The sequence below is a fragment of the Cuculus canorus genome, chromosome 1, assembly GCF_017976375.1.
Source record: "Cuculus canorus isolate bCucCan1 chromosome 1, bCucCan1.pri, whole genome shotgun sequence".
NCBI classification, from domain to species: Eukaryota; Metazoa; Chordata; class Aves; order Cuculiformes; family Cuculidae; genus Cuculus; species Cuculus canorus.
In genome coordinates, this window is record NC_071401.1 from 142,793,891 (window position 1) to 142,818,163 (window position 24,273).

The following is a 24,273-nucleotide window of genomic DNA, read 5'->3' on the forward strand; positions in this document are numbered from 1 at the left end:
CTTCTCCTCTAACAGAGCAGCAGAGATCTGTAACTCTAGAACACAAGAGTAATCATGGCTACATACAACAACAAAGACAACTGCCATCTAATTTTATTTCATACCCACCACCCCTACAACATATTTCATCTGCTCAAGAAACCATTAAGCTACCAATAAAAAAAAATAGATAGTAATTTTTTTCCTACCCTGACCATATCATAACTCAAACATACACCACTTAAAAAACACAGTGAAGGGCAAACTGGCATTAAACATACAATATTCCCTCTTCAAAATTCTGAGCACCTAAATTTTGTCAACATCTCCTCACTTCAAGTACTTTGCTCCTTCTCAAATCAAGCAGCAGTAGTGTAAGCTGTGGGACCTCTTTTCCTCAAAGGGGCTGTCTGCTCATCATCACACGTGCTGCCACATGACAAGGTGGTGAGCAGTCTTCTGTATACAAAAATTGTCACTGTGCCCTGAAAGGAAACTTTGAGGTTCATCTTCAAACTAGTCTAAGATAAAAAGATTTTACTTTCAAGTCAGGCCACTGACACAAACTTTCCAGACAATATTTGTAATCACTAGGCAAGTTAAACTTCAGCTCAGTTTTACAGTTATCTGATGATGAAAGTCTGAATCTCTTGCTCCCAGCTGTTGCCACATGGTTGTTCTTTTCAAAGCACTGCAGTAGGAACTAACACAGAAACAACTCACCTCCTGCTTCTTATTGCTTTACATACTGATCTGCAGCATCATACTTCAAACATATTGCTTTAAAAAGCAAAGGCAGTCGGTCACCTTGTTAAGTACAACCAGTTGAAATACAATGCCTTGTAGAATGGATAAGGCACTTAAAACAAGTTTTATCAGAGAATACAATTTAGAGTAGTAATATTACCCTTAAATACTGTCCCAAACACTTTTTCATAATCACTACCATTATCTAGTGCAACATCTTTTCAAGTCTACCAACATCGTCTGCCAGAAAATTCACTGAATGACTCAGACACACTTTCAAATCATAAATACTCAAAACTGCTATTTCCATTTCAGAACTTCTATTTAAGCCTTTGAACTGCTGATGGTATAATAATCCAATGACCTCCTAAAATTTCCTCATCAAGATTTTCCTCATCAAGATTTTCCTCATCAAGATTTTCCTCATCAAGATTTTCCTCATGCACAGATATCATCTCCACTGAGGAAAGCAAGCCTTGTTTCCTTGCAGTGTCTTGGACAATACTGTTACACAACCAGAAACCTGTAAAACCAAAAATTTTTCATGTTTAATATTGTCTTTTTACATGAATGCTGGACACAGCTCTTGAACATGCAACTGAAGACATAAGATAACAGCAGAGATCCAAGCATTAAAAACACTTGCATTACATGCCCTGCCGATTCTCATTAGACTTCCTTCACGACAAATCAGAAGCACAGGCTTTTCAAACTCCAGCCTTTCTATCTCGTATCCAGGAACAAGACTTCAAGCCTGAATCTCACCCAGAACTGCCAAAACCACTGCTCTCCAGTCACTTGAGCAAACTCACAGCGATGCTACCAGTTCAATAGTGCTGATACAACTCCATGGGTGTAAAGACTCGGGTGGCGCTGGGCAAAGATAAGGGGGAGGCCTTTGGTTGTGCCTGGCTCTCCTGAATACCAGACACAATTTAAGCTCCCACACTCACTGCATTTTATACTTATGGTTGAGAACATGCACACAACAGATAAGAGTTTGTTGGAGGAATTTTCACCAAGAAAGGTTTGGCTTTAAGAAATATGCCAAAAATACACTCTTTGCTCTGACACCAGATTATTCTTTCTTACTTGATTTATACTCAGAAATCATTTTGAAAACCTGGACTGAGTTGGAGTTCAGCTTTTAGCTCCTCCATCACTATTTCTGATTCAGTTTTCCACATCGGCAACTATTCGGCATGTTTTTCACAACAAAGCTGCCAACAACTGTATCCACAGGCTTATTTAATCATATTCAGTTGTCAGCTCAGACAAGGGAGTAATTTCCATGTGCTAACCAATTAATCTTACACTTCCAACACAACAATGAACTTCTTTCAAGTTGCTTACTAACACACACTCTCAGTCTTCACAAGTGTCACAGTACAGCTGAAGTTTACACATAAGTTACCTCTACAACACAAGAGCCACAGCATAAAATCTTCACCACTGGAATTGGCCAGTACCCCTATACGATTCCTTTCTTTTGCCTACAAACAGTAGTAGTTCTTAGCTGAAGATAAAAAGGAAAGCAAATTGTGTTTTATGAGCATGCTGCACCCATAACTCCATAACAGAAAACTTAGTTCTGTCGATTAGAAACATATTTCCCTCTGTTACAGCAGCTACCACCAAATTTGAAATAGTCTCACTAAGATTCTGTAGAAACCAAGCACCTCACTACTGCAACAGTACAAAAAGGCCTCTGAATGCCGAGGATTTTTAGAATACAACTCAGAGAGAGGACTGTGCACTACACAGCTCTTCATTGACTTCCAGATCTGTGAAGACCACAGCCAGGACATTTAGCACTACCTAACAAAAATAAGAACAAGGGAGTGAAAACAAGTGTTCAAATTACACAGTAAGACCTCAAATCTTGAAAACCAGATTACGCCCAGAAGTGTTTGCCCAGAGGACCTGACCAGTCTTATAAAATCTGATCCATTTTAAAAAATAGACAGTTGCAATACACAAGACAATACAACTGGCTGAAGAACTTCAGCGCTGCATTAAGAATAAAATATATCTTTAAATAACAAATATCTAAAAGCTTTTATGACCAGTGCATACAATAGTTACATACACAAAATGACCAGGCCAGTAAGTCAAAAAAGTTTTAGTTTAATATTAATGGTTTTCTTAAACAAATGCCAACACACACATCTACTAAAGCCACTAAACGAACTGACTTGTGAGGCTAAGACAGGCACAAAATAAACGAACGCTGCTTGAACAGCTCAGTAAGAACAACAGCTGTCATATATTCTTTGTCTTCTAGTTGATTACCATATGTTTCAATGTCTGTTGCCCATCCTAAGCAAATGAGAAATCAATGCCTAATTCTCTCAGGACAAAAACAAATCAACTTTTTAAAAAGTTTATTTAACTGTCACTTAGAAATACCCATACTGTGGCTACTCCAGTGTCGAATATTTACATTACCTATTGTTGGTAACTCGGGTGTTTACAGACACAGACACAAACACACACACAGAGCGCTCTGGGGACAAGGCAAAGTTCCCTTATTGTGCAAGCTCAGGAGTTATTATTTTTATCGCCTCCATAAAAAGACTTCAGGAAGACCAGCAGCAGCAGATTTCCCTGTCCTGACAAGCAACAAGTCTATAAGAGGCTACGAACAAGACCCACTTACAGTGCTCTTGACCCACTTACAGCGCTTCACTGGCCTAAAGCCTCCTCCAGCCCAGCTCCTTCATGCCCTTAAGCAAACACCCTGACCACAACCTCAGCTCTCTTAGGCCTCTGGCCACCCTCCCACAGGTCCTCAAACATTCACTGACACAGAGTTCACAGAAAGCCAAAGAATCCGGCATTGCCAAAAAAAAAAAAAAAAAAAAAGACTCTCTTCTCGTCTAACAGAGTAGCTATTCTGTAACTCTGGAATACAAGAGTAATCACAGCCACATAAAACAACAAATACAACTGCTATATAATCTTATTTTAATATCCATCACCGCGGCAACGTATTTCATCTGCTCAAGAGACAATGAAGCTACAAACAAAAAAAAAAACTGTAATAAAATAAGGCATTAAGAATTAATTAATAAAATTACAAATACAGACTGTCATTTTCTTCCTACCCTGGCCATATCGTAGCTCAAAGAAAAAAAAAGAAAAAAATTAAACAGTGAAGGACAAAGGGTAAATGGATATTAAACACACAATGTCCCCTCTCCACAATCCTGAGCACCTTAATTTTGCCACTCGTTTCGATGTCTTTGTCGCCCCTCCTAAGCGAGCGAATGGCTGGTTCTCTCAGGGAAAGAGCAAAACCACTTGTTTCAACACCCTCCCGCGGGGCCGCAGACACGGAACCCGGTCACTCACTCACTGGGGGGCAGCGGCGGCCCCGAGCACTGCCTTTCCCGGGCGGGACCGAACGCTGGGTCCCCGCTCTGCCCCCCCTACCCCCCCGGCCCGGGCCGCGCAGCCCCCGCCGCGCTGCGAGGAGACGGGCCCGCGCGGGGCCCGCGCCGGGCACTCACCTGGCAACGGCCAGCGCCCGCCAGGAGGTGCTGCCCGCCGCCGCCGCCACCCCCCTCCTGCGGCAACTGCTCCCGCCGCCGCCACCGCCACCGCCGCCTCCCCGGCCCTGTCACCTCCTCCCTGCCCTACGGCGTCATCATCGCACGAGGCCGCCGCCGCCAATGGCGGACGCCTCAGCGCGCCTGCGCACGGCAGCGCGGAGGGGAGGGCCTGCCGCGCTGCATCTCGGGAAATGTAGTCAGGAGAGCTGGGAGTGCGCATGCGCACTGAGTGCCTGCGTGGCCCGGGGTGGGAAAAGGCGGGGTGAGCGCTCCGCCGGCTCTGATTGGCCGAGGGCGGCGAGTGACGTTAGCGCGGGCTTTTGTTCTCCGCTGGCGCGGGACGGCGCGCATGAGGCGGGAGGGGACGGCGGGGGACTGAAGGGGCCCCGCCCCGCCCCGCCCCGCCCCGCCCCGCCCCGCCCGGCCCCCAAGGCAACGGGGTGGGACTGGCACCGAAAATGGCGGGAAGTAGACTCCCTAGGGCTCGTTTTAGAGGGGCTGAGAAAGCAAACACCCTTTATCAGTCCTGGGCAACACGTAGGAGATCTCCATCAACCGTGTGCAGCCAGACAGGAGCTGGGACAGGGTGTGTCCCCCATTGACAAGCTCTCCTCCCAGAGAGCTTATGCATAGTCTGTTATTCTCCAGGGACTAATTTTAATGTTATGATCTTCCTAACAGTCAAATCTTGCTCATTTTGAGCTTTTGGAGCCAGCTCTGCCTGACCTTGGGGTAATGGAGATACTCCGAGCAGAGGTGATCCCACAGCAGACACCCCTGTGCAGCACAGATCACACTGCACACAAGGTGTGATCGTCTCCAAAGAATAATGCCTGGGAAAACACTGTCAGAGGGACATTCTGTCTGCCTTTCAAAAACCACAATTGCTTGGGTGAAACCTAACTCTGCTTTAGCTTAAATAGAAATATTCCACTTTTTTTAATAGCGGGCTTTTCGTAACAGTAAGACTTCTCATACCAGTGGGATGCGGGGAGTTCACCGTGATGCTGCTTCCTCTCAGCCCTGAGCAGGCAGCAAGAGCATCACCCTCTCCTACAGAAAAGTGGTGTCACGGAAACCCCCCTTCCTGCTGACGTGGAGAGGGGCTGCACATGGTGACAGCATGGAGCCACCCAGGCTGAGACACACACTATGGAACTCGCTGGGGTGGGGAGATGTGGTGGATCCCCAGGCGCTGTGGTAGCTGCCACGGGTCCTGCTGAGCTGGGAAGAGGCCCCACTGGGTGGGGATTTAATGCTCAGGACTGACCTGCGTGTTCCAGGGCATGGTACAGGGTGAGGAGGCCACCAGAAAGATGATGAAAACCAGATGGCATTACCCAGCCTGGTGCCGCTGGAGGTATCTGGGAAGCCTAGCTTGTGTGAGAGGGCTCAAACGCTTATGTCTGGTGTAGGGACGTGGAGGGGGAACAGCAAAGAGAACAAGAGGTTCCTCTGTTAAGTGATAGGGAGCGTAGGCAGAACAGCAGGAAAACCTCTCTGACCTGGAGATCAAGGCTCTCCCTTTTCCTCGGGGAAAATGATGGGGAAAACCTACGTCTGTGTGTTGTACAGTGAGATGAGTCAAAACACTAAAACACTATCCTGTTTGAGGAGAGGATCCTAACGGCTGCCAAGGATAACAACTGGATGATCTGGGAGGACCTGTCTGCCAGTTATTTGTGTTGCTTTATGGACTTTAGTGCTCTGCTGAGCCACACTCCAATACAATTGTACCCACCTCCAGAAATTTTAGCTCAAACTACTGAACAAAACAGTTATGTAACCAAAATTATCCCTATAAATAAATATTGGAAACATTTTTATCCCTAATACTCACCAATTTTAAATAACTACTAGCCATTCCTGCTAATAAAACATCCTTTATCCACTTTAAAATACATTGCATCTCACACATTCATTAAAATCTTTGTTATTTTGAAAGAAGCAAAGTAATTACAGAACATCGCAGTTGCACTACTACATGTATTTACAGTTTAATACATTGAAATGTTCTTTGACAGCCATTACAGTGGCAGGGAAAGCAGCAGCTGCAGCTCCTGCTCCGGCTCCACCCTGTGTGTGTCAGATGAAGTATTTCCTGCTCCGTCTTTCAGTATTTCATCTGTAAAAAATGCTGCTAATGATTTTAAAGTATTTTTAACTCCACTGATGAAAAATATATACAAAAACTGCATGTCGTTTTCATCCGTCATTTCCTGTCACCATAACTTAACATGGGTGCAGACAATTAAGAGGGAAATTGAGATAGGAATATTGCTTCACTAGATATTAAATAAACTGAATTAGAGTGGTTTATGCTGGTTTGAGAGCTTGGAAATCAAAAGGAAAGCTGTGTTCTGCTATATGGGGAAAACTTCAAGCGGAAAGACACATTTTTTAAAACACGAGTTATGTATTTCCTGAGCATTTATAGACAATTTCTAGAAACTACTGCATGAATATAAGATATTCATTGCCTTAAATCTGCCTCTGAATGGTTTTGTCCTAAGTACGTAGCCCCGCACTTTGTGAAAGTTGGCAGGTCTTTAGTTAACTCTGCTGTTGTTCCCCAGCAAGGGAGAACAAATTTGCTGGTGAACCTGAGACTGTCCAGACTCATCACAGTCAATTGCAGAGGGCTGCCACTCTAAAAACCTGGGCTGGATGTTTTCTCAGCCCAAGAAGAGTAATGGCCAAGCACTTGTGCAGCTCCTTGGGGCTGTGAATGGGGCAAGGCTACAGTTTGCTCCAGCACGGTGACTGTGAGAGTCATTAGGTGACCCTAGGTCTACCCCACATCTTTTTTTTTGTTCCTGAAAGGCAGGATTTTAATGTTTCTTGCATAGCAATGCCTTGTCCTACGCATGCTGTGTGATCACCATGTTCTTGCAGTCACATGAAGGAGTGACACAACTATATGGCATTCCAGGAAGAGCCAAAAGACAAATTATGAGTGGAATAAAATTGCCCCAGGGTAAGGAAGAGCCTGGACCTTTTGGTTGGTTTTTTTTTTTTCAGCATATGCCGACGTTCTGCAAGTTTTTGACCTGCCTAATCTCTGTTGACAAACATACTTGAACGGCCCCCTTCTGAATTCCCCAGGACGGCTGCAACATGTGACAGCCTTATGGGTCAGCACTAACGGGGAAAGGGCCTGGGGGAGGTATCATCATCTCCCTGCCTCCCAGTTAAACGGTGCCTGCTCATTCTCTTTGCATTTCCTTGCTTATTAAAGTCATCTTCTCCTCTCAAAGCACCAAGGGCCTGACCTTCACTGCGTACTCTGTACTGCTGCTGAAGGCTCATGCTTGCTGCAGTCACCACATTCCAAACAGACCGAGCTATTGCTGGTGCCACTGAGCCATCAGACCCAGCTTGCTTTGGGCAAGCAGCGTGGAGAGGTTGCTGTGACTCTTGGGGCAGATATCCAGCTTGAGTGTTTCAGGGCAATACTTAGTACTCCATTTTATGGCTGCTGCATTTTATCCCTGCTCACAGAGAAAGAGAACTCCCAACTCTATTATTTATTCCCCCTTTCTATCTTTGAAGAAATGCTGTAAGTTATCCCTTTTTTTTGTATCCCAATGCAAAAAAAAACCCCAAAAAACAAAAAAAAATCAAAACAAAAAAAACAACAACAACAAAAAAAAACCCAGATAAATTCAACTGTCACTTAAAAAGAGCTAAGAGATAACAGGGTATAGTAACAGCTTCAGGCCCTGCAGGAGACTGACAATGGGGTGGAAGGCATGAGCATGCTGTGATTATTTTATTATCCTGGGGGGTTGATTGTTGTTATTTGGGGATTTACAATGGCTGACCTTCTTCTTGTCCTTTCTGGCATGTGTCCTGTTGGCCACAGAAGTCTGTTTTGCTTATCTTTGAGGCTGGTTATATTTAGACTGCAGAGCTGGTGTGCTCACAACGTGGCCCAGTCACAAAGTGACCAGCTATCTACGCTGGCACTGGAGCTGGGACAGGCTACCTTCTCTGTGGTCTCTGCATCAGTCAGCCTTTGCATGTGGGGTATTGGTGCCTGCCCTGCCCTGGCAGGGAGTCAGGAGATGGCCAGGATACACATCTGAGCTTAGGAGATGAGACACATGTTTGGATCCCATGGGTTAGACATAGCCAGACTCTATTTTTTGAGAAGAAGGGGATCCAATATTATGTTCATATCTGCTCACTGTCTGCCATACGATGGTTTCTTCAGAGCCCGCCCTTCAATGAACTTGATTTCATAGAGTATCTTTTAGAAACTATTTAACCTGAAGTGTAGTTAAACAAAAGCTAAATGAAAGTGAATGGCCATATAAGCAGCTAGTTCTGGCAAAGCTCGTTGACAGACACTTCAGAAATGTCCTTTAGTCACTGGAAGGTATTTCCCAAGGTCTCCTTGGGATGTTCTATGTCTGTGTCAGATGATGAAAATACTGTCTGTATTTCTGTAGCCACAGGTGATTAGGAATTGCTCCCACAGCGTAATTTAAACCTACTAGGCTTTTCCCTGGATGGGGTCAAGTAAGCACAGAGAGACCCATGCATGTTTGATTTTATAGGACTGTACAAGATCTGCTTCATTTGTGCTTTGTCAGGGCTACAAAACTTGGGTCCTGGTAGAAAGTGTAAGTTACCTTCATGCTGTGTGTCTGGGTTCAACTAGGTTGTTTCCTCAATTGCAAAAGGCAGCAGTCTCTGTGTTACATTGAGCTCTGGGTAGGCACAGAGTTTTTGGGGACAAAGAATGGGAGCCTCCAAGAGATGCAAGTGCCTAAAGTAGAGCAGTATTAAAAGGTTCATTTAAACTTTCTCACAATGCTGCCACTATCTTTCTACCACAATTAATATCAAATGGAAGTTTCTGTTCTGGGATCAGCCATTGCTTAGCTTACCTTGCAGCAGAACATACTAAGGCCTCATTCATTCACGTTATAACTTATGTATTACTAGCCAGTTGGAAAATGATGACAGATTTGCATCCTGTTCTGCTCCGTTTAGGAGCTGATGTTCACTGACTTGCAATAACCGTGTATTTGCATAGTGCCTTTAACTCCAAAATATTTTAGTTTTACATGACTTACGGGTGGTCATTTCTATCAGCCTTGAAGTGCAGTGACTTCAGGGCTGGAATGTGGCAGCCAGTTACCAGCACACACTATATAATAGTGTATTGTGTGAATCTTATCCGTATGAAACTGCAAACAGAATTTAAGCAGGCAGATATTTGATTCGGAAACCAGACTAACCTTCCTAAGCCTCACTCTTGCTACCAGATATTCCATACCCATAAACAAACAAGCCCCAAGTTCACCTCTCTTTTGTAGAATGGACTTCCCTCCAGTGTTGTGCCAGAGCAGGGCTTCACTGCAACAGACTCTCTGAGACTCCTGCTGAGCACTCCAGCAACCACCTCCGCACATCTGACCCTCTGAGGAGCCACTGAGCCTCTTTGTCCTGAATCGAGCATGTCCCTGCACAATGGGGATACGACTGCCTGCCGGAGTTAATGAGCGTAGAGGGTAGGCCTTCAAGTATGTTTTTTTTAGCCAGATTTCTCAAAGAGCTTTACAGAAAAGGAGATATTTCACTCCTTGTTTCATACAGGAGGAGGCTGGAGGCAAAAAAATTAAGCAACTTGTTGAAGATTAGAAAGTCGGCAAGGGCTCAGGATCAAGCTTAGCTCCCTACTCCTGCATCCTTCTACCACTCTGTTTATCTAACAAGGCACAACTTAAAATCCACTGCTTTTTAACTTTCATGGTAAAGAAGTAGTTCTGCTGCAGCTTTCTGTTTGACTTTCTTTGGCTTTACATCAAACCAAACCAGTTGTGCTCTTATTTTATACTAACTACCACCCTAAGGAGGTTCTTTCATGTGTGGGCGCCATGGAAATTAAGTTTTAAGCTAGAGTTAAGTGGGATCAAATTTTTGGAGAGAAAACTCCCAGAAAGTTGAGAAGACTGAGACCTCGGTCTTGTGAAAAAAAAAGGGAGGGGTGGGAGGGGGAGAAGTCCAATGGTCACTTCTCTCCTATTGGTCCCAGTTCAATAGGAACTGCTGTCTTCATCCAGGCTGCTGGAGGTCCAGAGTGCTGGGACAAAAGGCCAAAAATCATCCTTTTTCCATCCAGATGACATATTAGGTGGACAAGAACAACATATCCAGCGACACTCAGACGAATAGTAGCCCTAACAATGCCCATTTTTCTGTTCCCAAAGTTGTTTACACCCACAAAATTAATTGTGGTGCCAAACTGCAAGGAGAGTTGCGAATCCCTTAAATGTGTGGTCTTCACTGGAAAGGCCAAATGAAATCATTTTGAATTATTAGACATATTAACAATGCCTGAGGGTGTCATATACAAATAGCCGACACCTTTAAGTACTGGCACAATAAGGATGGACAAGAACTAGGGCTGAGGGTGGTGGGAGGAAAGGTCTTTTTTAGATGTATCCAAGGTAGAGTAAGTTTTATTACTGGGCTAGAAACATATAGTATCCCAGGAGTGAATAGCTCACACATTTGATCCGATCTTGGGCTCAGTCCAGCTCCCACTGAAGTTTAATGGGAGTTGGATCAGGCCATTGCACTCACATTTTTTCCATGCATGGAAAACTATTTCCGTTACTTTGAATTACAATACCACTGGCTTTGGATTTTATATAATAAAATAAATCTAGGCCACTGTTTATATTCCAAGAAACTGCATTCTGGGATGCCAGCAAATATATTGCCTGTTGGATTAAAAAAAATAAAATAAAAACTGGACACATTGGTTTAAAAAAACAACAGCTCCTAATTATTAAACATAATTTTTCTTCCTTATGCTTTTCTGGAGCCCTCAAATATTTGAAGTATGAAAGGTACATATAAATTCTTCTCTGGTGGTTGAAATGGTGGAATCTGTAAAACTGTAATGCTTTATAAGAACCAGCGGTTTAATATAAAAATAATAATCTTTCTGACTGGCTCTTTGCTTATTGGCATATTTTGCGCACTTTAAAATTTACAGTAGAAAAAACCCCAACACCGCTGGAATGTCAGTAACAAAGGGGATGTATATTAGCAAACCTTTATATTTTGGGGACTGGCTTCTCTTGATTGTTCTGACTGCAAAGAAACTCTGCAGATGCTGAGAGGCATAGGAAATGTCTTGTGCTAGAAGCAGCATTTGTTCCCTGCTTTATGAATTGGATTTTACTAAAATCCCAATGTGGTAAGACTGATTAGCAAACATTAGTAATGCCTTCTGCCCTAGTACAATTTTATTATACTCTTTTATTACCAAGGAAAAACACAGAAGAGACTTCCATCGGTGAACATACACCCACATTCTAGGAGCGAACGTATCTGTGGTTAGCTTATGCCGGGGAACAGCATGGCCCCTGGACTCTGAAATACAGAGTGGCAAACTAAAAGGCACCCCACCAAAAGAATAAAACAAAACCACACATATACACAAGCAACAGAGGGAAAGAAATGTCATTGAGGGGTGTTTAATATTAAAGACAAAATATACATCTGGGATGGTGGTGAGGAGGATTTAATAGAGCTGAACAAGGTGACCACCTGTATCCACTTCAAAAAGGAAAACCAGCAGTGGTATGAGGAGTGCTTATGCAGTCATGTGCATGTGTGTACGTGCAATACCTCTTTCTGCTGACAAAATATGAAGTATATTGCCTTTGCAAACATCCCTGGGAACCAGCAGCTTCTCTTCTATATTGACAAATTAAGTTTCTGAATAGGATTAAAAGGAAAAAAAAAAAAATCTCCCTCATGCACGTAGTCATGTAGTCTGAGATGGACAGATTTCCCCTTTCCCCAGGCGGTGCAGAAGAGCTAGGTGCTGGCTTCATGGCGATTCCCAAGCTGTGCCCTGGTCAGCCACAGGTCACACCTTTCTTCCTTACAACAGCAGGGCTGTAAACCTTCCTCCACCACATTGTGGTCTGCGCAGCATCCAGGAATGGTTTACAGGATGCTGGATTTTAAACCATATTCTTGTAGAAGAGCCTTGGCTAAGCTTCCCTCTAACGCAACAAAGCCCTTTAAAGGGACCGTGAATTGGTTCTGAATTCCCCAGTGGGTTTAGTGGGGTGGCAGGATTTGAAACTGAGATTTACCAAAGACGGAGCAGAAAGAATCTGCTCTTCACCTTCTCATTGGCTTTGTGTCTGTAATGAAATAAGTGTGTGCTTATGTGCAGGGAGGAGTTCGCTTTGTCAGCACCTCTTCAGCTTCTTCCCCGTGACTGAAACATCCAAGGGGACTTGTACCCAAAGACAAACTCCCCAGCAGAACTGAAGGAACGGCAAACCAGATGGCCTGATGGGGGAAATTTCAAAACCAAAATGTCTCTTAAATAAGCTTCTTTAATTATTATCATCATCTGTTTATTTATACAAATATAAAATATATTTATATAGATTTATATAATATAGATTTGTTGCTTTGGTGGCTCTTTTCATTTACAGACGTACTGGTCGACAATCTCTGTGCACTTTTTACACTTGACGTAACAGCACCAATGGAACTTGCAGTGGCAACGCTCCACCTGGACACTCTTGAACTGGTCATAACCCCGTCCGCAGCACATCAGCTCACACCCATCCATACCCTCCGAGGTCTTGTTGCACAGTCGGCCCTGAGTGCCCAGCGAGCCAGTGGTCTCATTGCGCAGGCAATAGTCCGGGCTGGGGTCAACGTAGACCAGATCCTCTTGCGTCGGCATGTTGAAACGGTTGTTCACCAGCTCCAGCTTGCCCTTGCGGCTGATCCTCATGGCAGCGGCGCTGTCGTACTTCTCCTTCAGCAGGTCACCCACCTTGCGGAAGTCAGCCAGTTGCAGCCAGCAGGTCTTGAGGCTGCAGGAGCCCGACACACCGTGGCACTTGCAGGCCACGTCCGCCAGCTTGTACACAGCCTGCAGGAAGAGAAAAGCAATCAGGCAAAGCTGTGTTTATTCTTGCTGCGCTGGCAGCTGGCTTAATTACAATGAATTCATCATGTTTTCATAACCGCTTTGATTATCCCCCCGTGTCTGTTGTTTTGCCCTTCAGAAGAGACAAAAGTCTCCTCTTCCTCCTATTGCGACTGCTGTGTGTTCTTGTTCCCTACATACTTCTATTTCTGGTTACACTGCCTCCAAACATGACTTCCCAACCCCACCTTGTTTTCCCTTGGCGGATTTCTGACCTGATGGCAGGGTAAAGAGCCAGAAAAAAGGGAAGAGTCCTCTCTGTGTGGAAATTCCCCCAGTCTCACAGGCCACCATTGTGGTGTACGTTTTTCCATTCAGTACAAAGGGAACACCTGGGAACCTGCCCATTTCCTACAACCCACACCAGGAACTGACAGTATCTTTGCAGGGATACATCTGCATCCTTTTGAAATAAATCCACAGCCCCACACCCTTTCCCTCCATCACCACTGATGGTGGGTGTTCAGGAGCCGTGTCCAGGGGCGTCATCGCTTTCCAGAGAGAAGCAAGCAGGGGTGGCAGTGGTGGGAACGATGACCACCTCTACCGTGGAGCAGAGCAGGTCACCTCTGCTCGAGGTCCCACCACCTTCAAGAGCAGAGCCGAGCTGCGAGCCCTAACTGCAAACCTGCGCCACCTTGTGTCCAGACACTGCCCTACGCCAACGGGACTGTCTCCAAGCAGAAGAGCCCACTGTTTGAACAGCAAACACAAGCTTTCGGTGCTTTCTCTTCCAAGATACTTTCAGCTACGTTTTCAGGAGTCTGCGGGGGCCGTAGATGCATCAGACTGCTGAAAATCTGGCATCAAAATTAACGAAGTCTTGAAAACTCAGGCCAGTGTGAGTGATGCACCCTGAGCAGATCAAGTACACAATGTAAAGGGTAGAGGTGGTTACTCTGCTCCTTCCCACACCAGCCGGGAGGAGAGAGAGAGACATTGAAAAATATTCTAGAACAACAAAGCTCAAAATAAACTGAATATGCAGCTTGGGTTTGTTCTTTCCACAGATTTCAGCAGCAAGTACAAAACTGCACCCTACACAAGTACCTGGCAGCACTCACAGGCAGTGACAGTTTGCAAAGTGAAGAGCTGGCAACTCCACGTAATCAGAACTATGCTGCATTATGGTAGCTTACCCCTCCCAGCCCTTGCTCCTCATGCTCTCACCAGCACATCTGCTCACATCTGCTCTCCCATGAGCATCCTGCACCCTGCACATTCACAGGGAAGGGCCTCTGCCAGGCGCCATGGGCCAAGTGGAGCTATCTGGCATCAGCTGCAGAAATCTTCACCAGCTCTATCTGGTGGGGGGGATCAAGGAAAGAAACAAAAAAACCCTAGGATGTAGAAAGAAGAAAATCGCTTCTGAAGAAGACGGTGATGTCTTTTAGCCAGGTCTGCTGAAGAAAGCAGCTGAACACTGGGGTTTCTTTTCTGCCTCACTCACTGCCACAGTGGAAAGCTTCCCAGCTCTCCGCATTCAAGTGCCAAGGAGTAGGTGTTAAAGGCAATCAAGCATACTGCAAGCAAAACCTTCTGCCTAAGACTATGTTCTGGACCAGCAGCAAGAGGTCAGTTCTCCTACAATAATTGGTTGCTCCTCGCCTAACTAATATCTAGTGCTTTTTACAGCTAGTGAAGATTCAATTTGGCTTAATGGCTAAATCACATGGAAGCCAATCCACCTCCTGAGAAAGTCAATGGAGTGAGTCCTTAAAACAGAGAAGCTTTAGTTCTGCTCCTCGGAGCTCAATTTACTGAGGCAATCCTTCACAGTGCAATGTAACAGCTACAGGCTGGGAGTTAAGCACTTGTCTTGGATCAAACTACAACTGCAGAGGACCAACCACACTGTTACTTAAGGATTCCTGCTGTACTATAACCAGACAGAGCTACAGCTGAATTTCCCGAGCCCCAGACACTTACTATATCCTCACTGCATTGCCAGCCTGCTTGTTATAAGCTTGTGTTAGCACTTTTGGGTTATGGTTCTGTCAAGTCCCAGGCCACTCGTGGCTCCCTTGCCCTTGCATGTGTTTTTATAAAGTATTACGATTCTTCCTAATCCTGGGCTTTGTTCCTTTAGCAAAACACTGCAACTCGATCCCTCTCAGTTAATGTCATGGGACTGAGTTTGTTCCGACTTGGCTTTAAGCGACTGATGCTCAAAACATCTGGCCCATGTGGGTAGTAGCTGTGCTGGGGAACGCAAATGCTACCAGTTATCACAGGTAAGCATGGCGCCACTCAGCCCCCCATAGCTCCCACTATCAACATCCTGCAGAGGTAACCATAGCTTCAGCCGCTAAATGGCTCTTCCAAACTCCCCCTCTGCTTCCTGGATGGGGAGAAAGAAAAGGAAATTGGAGAATTCCTCTCTGACTGGGCTCAGGTCAAGGTAAAGAATAACAGACCCTACATGCAGTTCTGAGGGCAGGGTCTGATCGATGGCCATGCCACTTAAGCAGGTTGAAAATGCTTCTTAATGGAAAGGCTTAAAACCCCTTCCCATAAGCCCAAGTTCTTTTCCAATTCTTTTCTTGCAAGAATGGGAACAGGAAGAGAATTAATGGGGTATTCCTAGGTGGTCAATTAGCCAGACCCCCTTCCAGGCTCTCCTGGCACTGGCTCAAGTGACTGATGACTGAAGCCTGCCATATGCTGACTGGGTAAACAGTGCAGAAGGACTGACCATCACAGTCCACCAGACAGGACAACAGATAAGAGAATAGAGGGAAATAACAGAGGGTAATGGAACGCAACTGGAGGAAAAAGACAGATGGAAGGAAAGGACACATTAAGATAACAGACAAAGACAAACAAATAAGGGCAATAAAGCCAGGAGCTGCCACCAGAAGGACTTTGACATGGAGTGAAGGGATGATGGGGTCAGCACTGCCTGAAAAATAGAAGATCTCTGGTCCCCTCCGGTCCCTCTCAGCTCCTTCTGAAAACCACAGAGAGAAAGGACAATCTTCTCTCTTGCCATCAGAGCTCCTCAGGGTTCAAGGAGAACTTTCTCACTCACAGGAAACTGAGGGGAGGGTATGTGCCAAAAGTCTGCCTAGAAATCAGAAGACATCACTTGAAACACTAGCTGGGAAAGTGAGGAAAGGCTGTATGTGGGATGGCACCTGGTGGCCACTTAGCAGTGCTCACTGCTGTGTCTCCAGTACTCCTTTCTTTCAGTACTAGCTTACAGGAGTGTGGAGTTACACGTGCACTTTGCCACTTCCAAAACCAGAATCTCAGAAGTTTAGCATGCAGGACTAGTTGGGATGTCCTCGGTTATTAAGTATGATCTCTTGCTGTTATAGGCATTGCTTCAAATAACATTATCTTTAAATGTAGAGAGCCCTTTTAAAAGCAATTAGGTTTTCAGCCACGATTATCCTGATCACTATTCCAAAGATAAAATATCTTTTTCTAATTTCTAGCCTAAATGTATTCACTTTATGCCCATTTGCTATTATGCCAATTGGCCTTTTGCTTAAAAAGTACTTTTCCTTCCCTATTATTTCTCCCACTAACACAGACATCAGTCATATCCTCTCTCAACTTTCACTTTGCTAGGCTAAACATGGCAAGCTATTCTAGCCCACTTTCTTAAGAAAAGATTCCTATCCCTTGGGTGAGCCATAACAAGCCTTTTCTAGTCTGAGGTCATTTTGGGAATATGAGAACATATACTATTTTGGGGCCTCACGAGAGCTTAATCCAATAGCATTAGTATTCTCCCATGTTTTATGAAAAGACTTTCCCTAGCACATTATGTGATATTTACCACTTTCCAAGCCACGTTATGTCTGCAGTCATCTGTAGATGACATGCTGCGACTCATTTTCTAATGACTAAAAATGTTTTCCATACAAGACCTCAAATGATTGTCTTAATGTTGTATTGTTTATTTATTTGGATTCTGCTTTGTACTCAAAATACCTGCCACCTTGGTAACATCAACAAATGTCATCAGCCCACTCCTAATTCTTGTGTTGAGGCTGAGAAACAAAAGTGTTGGTCTTGAGGCAAGCCCTTGACAATCTCTGCTAATTAAACTCTGTTAGATCAAGACATGTCCTTTGATACAACTTACTGATGTCTGTCCTTGAACCAGCTTCTCATCCATCTCATAACTGCTGCATTTTTCTTTATCTTTCCTAATTTAACCAGGAGTTTCCCATGTGGGAAATACATCAAACATCTCACAGAAGCTCAGATAAACAAGACCTACCACATCTATTTTGCTTTTTAGGAAAACAATGATATTCTAAATGACTGTGTGATCTGTCTTGGAGAAAATCTTCTCATATGATTTCCCATTTTGCCTCTTCCTCTAAGACATCCTATCCCCCAGGTCCTCGTGTAAACACTGTGAAGGTCACACTGCCCATGCTGCCAGGTAACAGCTCTTTCAGACATCCAGGAAAGAAAGCGGACACTCCCTGTGACTTGAGAGCTTTATGCTGTCTGAGTTTTGCTTCCACATTGGTTGTGATGATTTCCATTTCTAGACTTTCTCCTTTTCACCCATACAAATATATTTCTAAGAACCAAGTGGAAAGGCCACTCTGGTGGAAGGAGCCAAGTGGAAAGTACCAGCTAAATACCATCCTGACCAGACAACTCTGAAGTAATGCCATCTCAGAGCGACCCCAGATCTCAACTCTATCCAGATCCTTTCATATTCATCTCCTTTCCCAATCTCAGCATCTCATTCCTCACCACTCCCAAATCCTCATCCAGTCAATCCACTCCGAAGCCCCTGCCTCATTTACTCCAGAGCACTCTGTTCTTCTAACCCTTTGCTGCAACTTAACTCCCATTTGAATCATCCGACCTGATGCCAAACTCCCCTCCAACAGCACTCTGCTGCATCATCTCATCGATCCTAGACCTGCTCGCCCCAAACTTCAGTACTTGCCACTCAGCTCCTCTTCCTCTACCTGTCTGAACAAGACAGCTGCCTCCTCGTGCCCTCCTCACTGCCACCAGGTACCAGCACAATTGGCCACTGGGCCACTGCCAACCACTGCCTAGGGCATCCTGCCTGGCTTCCCCCACAAAGCACAGTCCCAGGGGGATTAAAAACCCTACACTGAGCACTCACTCCCTTAGGCAGAAGAGTTGAGGACAAAGACATCTACACTGGGCAGCAGACATACAGTACTCCCTCCTCACAAGCAATGACCCCCATTCTGACTTGAATCCCCAAGTAAAGCACTTGTTTACTCTGGGGACAAAAATTGCTCTGTCTTTAAACACAGATGCATCACCATTGACTGGCAGCCTCCTTTCTTCCCGTCTCCTCCAATTTACAAAGTTTAAAAGACTTCCCCTGTTTATTTTACTACCCTTTGCAAGTTCTGACTCAGTGTTATTTTTTTACTGTTCTCACTTCATCTTTACACTTTTTGACCTCTAAAGACAGAGCTTTTCGTTATTTATTTGCTATCAGTTGGGTTTTTTTCCATTCTTAGTAGGCTCTCAGTCTACTCCTAACAGTTTCTCTGTGGCAGTTATTCATTCAGTGAGGTCTGGATGTTCTTCCTACAAGCTTTTTCCTCTTGCTTGGCATGCAGAATTGTAATGGCTTTAGCATCCTTGACTTGAAAAAGTTCCAGACCTCCTTCACATCAAGTTCCTCGGCTGCATTTACTAACTGGCTCCCTTTTTTTATCAGAGTTTGTTCTTTGAAATCCACAAGCTTAATTACACACTGGTTCATACTTCCGTTTAATTTAATCTAAAATGACTTGTGTTCATTTAATCTAAGGTTATTTTCTATGGCCATCTGCTCTACAGAGTCTACAAAAACCAAGCTTGAAATAACACTGTCTTGCCCTTTCAAAAGCTTTTGTCCAAGTCGTGTGTTAACTGGAGAGACAAAAATCGCCTTGAGAACTTGTCTATGGAGTCCAAGGAAGCATGGGCACTGTAGCATTCCAAGTACAACTTCAACAACATTCTGCACTGCAGTGAAGGCAGGATATAACTGTATTTAGCTGTGTCCTTAAAGCAGGACAAAGCTTTCTTCCATCTAAAACTGTATCAACCTCTGCAATCACAGCTCAGTGAGATTCTTTCCAATCTAACGAGTAACAAGAAAGAGCAGATTTTTACCTACGCTGCGGTGCAAATATCTTCTGACCTAATCTTCTAATATAGCTGTTACTACAGTTCAACTGCTGCCTCCAACTATTGGCCATATTCTGTCTCCAGTTCCCTCAAGGCAATAGGATGGGCTGTTAAAAAGTCTCATAACATACTAACTCCCTATTTTAGGCAGAATATTTATTTGTAGTAATCCAAGTTCATGATTCCAGTCATGTAAGGTGTTCAAACTGAATAATGCAAAGAAGAACATCACTTTCATACCACTGAAAACTCCGCGGAGGAATGCCCCCCTATTTCTAAGCAAATGCAGACCCTCTGCCCTTCCAAGTCAAAATAAACCCCAACCTCAAATCAAAACCCACTGCATTCTGCAGATTTCAAGTCCACAGTTTTCTACCTACTGCAAATTTACCCCAATCTGATTTTGCAGAAGAAGCATGGAATATTTGCAATGCTTGAACCTGACACATTGATTTCACAATTAAACAAAAAAAACCAAAAACAGAGCCAATCATCTTTGGTGGCAAAATGAAACCCAAATTGCACACAGAAGACAAACATACATGTGAAGGGGCAAGATAATTCAGTAACAATTAGAAATAAAAAAGGCCAGAAAATTGATAAGTAGACTAAGGATATTAGTTAAGAATGTGCAAAAAAGCAAGGTTAAGTACAATTAATAGAATAATATACATTAGAAATAAAATTAACCTTATAAAAGCTCACTACTAGGAAAGAAGGATAAAAATTTTAAACAACCTGTGGAAAAGGCACAAATTTCAAGTAAGCATTCCTGTTCTATATTTGGAAAGAGGCAAGATTATACAGTTGTTCTGCATATGAATGATGCTACACCTTCCAGGCTATTAATCACAGACTAAGGAATTTTCTCAAAAGCAAACGTACATACAACTTCACCTACATTTACAGCATCAGTGAGACCAATACTAGAACCCACATATCGTTTGGGTATCCAGTTTCTCAAAGGATATGGGAAAACTTGAAAGGGTACGCACTAAAGTGACATGAAAATGATTTGACAATTGATGAGAACATCTGAAAGTGAGAGTCTTCAGTGCTCAGTCTAGTTCATCAAGAAAGAGTGGTGAATAAATTACGTTAGATAAATACTTCTATGCAGAGGAAATTCTGATTACTAAAGGGCTGTTGAATCTAGCCATAAAAGTTGGGGAAAGAGCTCATTGGAAGCTGATGCTAGATAAATTCAAATGATAATGAAGCAAGTGTTGAAACAGGGTGATTAATGATGGTAGCATACTACAAAGGGAAATGATGGATTCTCCATCCCTATGGGTCTCCAGATCAAAATTGTGCATAGTCTTAGAAAATGTCTGTCACCTAGACGCAAATTATTAATTTTGCCCAATAGTGAGGTAACTGAGCACGGCATAAGTTTCAGAGATAGCCAGGCAGCCCGATTTGATGTTTGCTTCTGGCCTTATATTCACCAAAATTCACAATGGCAGTAGATGTCAACATACTTTCCTCTTCACCACCAGCCCATCACTTTGGTAACTCTGGGGGTCCAGTTTTTGAGACATACATCTTGAAAGTGGACCGCGACAGCACCTAGTTTAGTCAGAAAGGTCTTATGTGTCTGCACAGGTGTGCCATACAGTATCTCAACAGACCGAAAAAATGGCAGTGGAAGCCTGCCATTAAAATTATAATACAATACTGTCAATATTGTCTCCAATATTCACAAAAATGCAGAAAATGTGACCAGACATCATTTCAAGGGAGTTACTGGGGAATCACTGGGACTATCCCTCATCAAACTTCCCAGCAATTTGGCATCTGTCTGTCTCAAGCCTTCTAAATCTGCCTCTGAGAAAGTGGAAAGAGTGAGCATTTGTCTTACCCTGCGACCAGCCTCGTTATTCTGCAAGTTCATCAGCATGCGAGCCTGCTCCTCTGAACCTCTCACATAGTTCTTCTCCCTCTCCTTGGCATCCACAAATTCCTTGGCGAAACGATACCCATACTCCACGTTATCCCCGCAGCCACCCCACAACCAGTCTCGGGGCAAGTCCTTGGGCCGGGCAGTCCGGCTGCAGCCACAGCTGGAGAGCTCTCCTTCCCGGCAAGCCCGGCTGATTGCATTCACCACCCCGGCGGCACTGACAGCATAGGTGAAAGCAGTCTCTCGGCTACCTGTAAGAGAGATGCGTGAAGCAAATTAACAAGAGACAGATCTCATTTAACAAATGCAACATGCAGCAAGTGAACGAGCTCTGGAGAGTAGGACACAGTATGCTCTGCAAAGGTACACCTATCAACTGGAACAAAGGAATGGGTGGTCAAGCACATGGACACCAAGCTGTTCTGGTAGCAGGAGAACTGTCCTAACACAGGCTTGTACCCCAGTTTTGTTTTCATTTCACGATAACAGCTCCAGTCAATTGACAGTCCAAAACTGGCAGTTTCTGTGTAACCAGGATCAAACCAAAATCTGATTCTTTGTCACACACCAAGCAAGGGTCTGAGATTCCTGCTGATGCCTGAAGGAATGTTCTTGAGAAGAGCATGTTCTTCATGAATTTGTAGGTGCTGCTCCTCGAGGGTTATTATTTTTATTTTACCATTTAAGAGCCCTAGAAACTCCAGGCCTTGCCCAAAAGAAACAGCAACACCATAGGCAGGGACTGCCCAGTCTCCTTCCCCTCAGATCAACCCCATTTTACCCTCCCATTTTAACCTGAAGGAAACTTTCAAGCAGCAAGAGGGTTATTCAACTTGGTGAAATATAGCTGCTGCCTCAGCCAGTGAATCTGCCAATAATCACTGAGAATGACTAATGAGGTTAGGTCTGTGCAAGAGGACCATTCTGGTTGAGCCAGGTATCACTCTGGAAGAGTTTTTATTAATTGGGACAAGCAGTCTTTACGGGCACCTCATTTCATGGAACTTATTTTGGTCTACATAAGATCAGCTGAGAATTGTTTAGAGATAAACTGAAGGAAACCCTTTTTTCACTCAAAAACATCAAGGCATGGGCTCTCCCAAAGAACTGTAGTGCTAGAACAAGTAAAATTTTCCCATGTAGATAATAATAAATGAAAATACTTTCCATTAGCAGGTTTACTAGAGCCTGCCCTGCTTGGAATGGATTCTCTATACCGTTTAGGCTTTGAGCCAAGCAGCTGGATCGGGTCTCCAGCTATGTATTCCTGGCAGCAATTCAGCCCCAATTTGACCGGGGCACCAACGCAGCCAGAACACTGCATGAGGCTAAGCGTACTGCACCAGGAGTGCTGTGGGTCTGAAGGGGGTGAGGAGGAGAAAGAGGCAGTCCACACCTCTGCTCTAACCACATGGAGTAATGAATAGCTAAACCAACACCTTTAGAGTCATTGTGTAGGTCACCGAACTTTCAGGTGACAAAGTGAACAACTGCCAAAGCTTTACTGGAATGAGCAATCTGATTGTGAAAAGCTGCTTACATGAAACCCCAGCAAAAGGCGACCCTCTAACGCTTTCAAGCAAATTTGAATGACTTGAGAGGGCAGATCCTCCAAGAACAGTTTGTCACCAGCCCATGAGGCTCTCAGTGCCAGCAGCTCGCTCAGTGGGACTGAGCTGATGCTTTTGGTATGCTCTTGTTCTAATTTGCATGTGCTGACAATCTGTAATTAATAGCAGCTTATCACCAGCTTAGTGGTAATGACCCAAGACAAAGGCAAGGCCGTGAATGGCATCTACCCTTGCAGAATAACTCGTGGGTATTTCTTCCCCCTCTCCCAAATGAGAGTTGCACACTGAGGGCTTCTGCTCTGGAGTACAGCACAAAGCTGATAAAATGCTACGGGACACATAGCATAGAAGGAAAAGCTTTACTAGCAGGTCACAAGGAGAGGACTACGACCCTGCAACATCCCTGATCCTAAAGGTAAAGAGGAGAGACTCCTAGTTAAGGCGATTCAGCGGAGACTAGCCCATACCGGAGTTATGGTCATTTTTCAGTAAGCAAAATCCAGCTTTTCCTCATCTAGTTTGTTCTGTATGTTATGGGTATTTTAAGATAACGGTCCAATGTGCAGGTTTTGCCCCTACCAGTCTGTGCCTGCATGGAAAGAGCCCTGCAGACACACCAATCATCCTATTAAGTAGAGAGCTCCCTGCATCTCTGGAGATAAAATTACATACAAGGAAAGGACCTCCCACTGTTGCAGCTTATGCAACAGAGCCCGCATGGCTCCAGGTGCTTAGCATCCTTCCAGTTCTAAGGAGACCCCTGTACTGAAAGCAAAGACCAGATTTGCGCTTCTATTGTCCATGATTTAAGCACCTCCACGTTTCAGATCTAGCAGTGGGACAACTCCGCGTGCAGCCCCTGGATCTGCACAAGCAAGTTAGGCTGCTGAGAGAGCCTGAAGCAAGTCACAGTGAGGGCTGTTTTTTTCCCCTCGCTGCCCACAAAGCGGAAGAAACCACGGTGTTTGCTAGACTTAAGTTTGGAAGACTATGGCTTTTTTTGGGAGGTGGGATTGGACAAATGCTTGTGAAACCCTGTGCTAATACAAAGCAAATTTGTAGCTGGCAATTTAGCCTTGAGGAGAGGAGGCTGAGGGGAGACCTTATTGCTCTCTACAACTACCTGAAAGGAGGTTGTGGAGTGGAGGGAGCTGGCCTCTTCTCCCAAGTGACAGGGGACAGGACAAGGGGGAACGGCCTCAAGCTGCACCAGGGGAGGTTCAGACTGGACATCACAAAAGAATTTTTCACAGAAAGGGTCATGGGGCACTGGCAGAAGCTGCCCAGGGAGGTGGTGGAGTCACCATCCCTGGAGGTAATTAAGAGATGGATAGAGGAGGTGCTCAGGGACATGGTTTAGTGGCAGATAGGAATCGTTGGACTTGATGGTCCAAG

General features: G+C 44.5%; 2 protein-coding genes across 2 annotated transcripts in view; both read right to left on the bottom strand.

Annotated features, from left to right (window-relative positions):
* The window catches only part of ADIPOR2 (adiponectin receptor 2), a 47,105-nt gene extending 42,731 nt beyond the window's left edge, over nt 1–4,374 (bottom strand). The window contains exon 1 of the mRNA XM_054083715.1: nt 4,239–4,374. The gene's annotated coding sequence lies outside the window, so the exon portion shown is untranslated. The remainder of the gene's footprint in view (nt 1–4,238) is intronic.
* Nucleotides 4,375–12,654: 8,280 nt separating this feature from the next.
* WNT5B (Wnt family member 5B) overlaps nt 12,655–24,273 on the bottom strand; it is a 78,987-nt gene continuing 67,368 nt past the window's right edge. Inside the window, exons 4-5 of the mRNA XM_054071733.1 lie at nt 21,266–21,558; nt 12,655–13,209 (exon numbers count right to left, since the gene is read on the bottom strand). Of these exons, the coding sequence (XP_053927708.1) occupies nt 12,751–13,209; nt 21,266–21,558 (752 nt within the window). The 3' untranslated portion in view covers nt 12,655–12,750. The remainder of the gene's footprint in view (nt 13,210–21,265; nt 21,559–24,273) is intronic.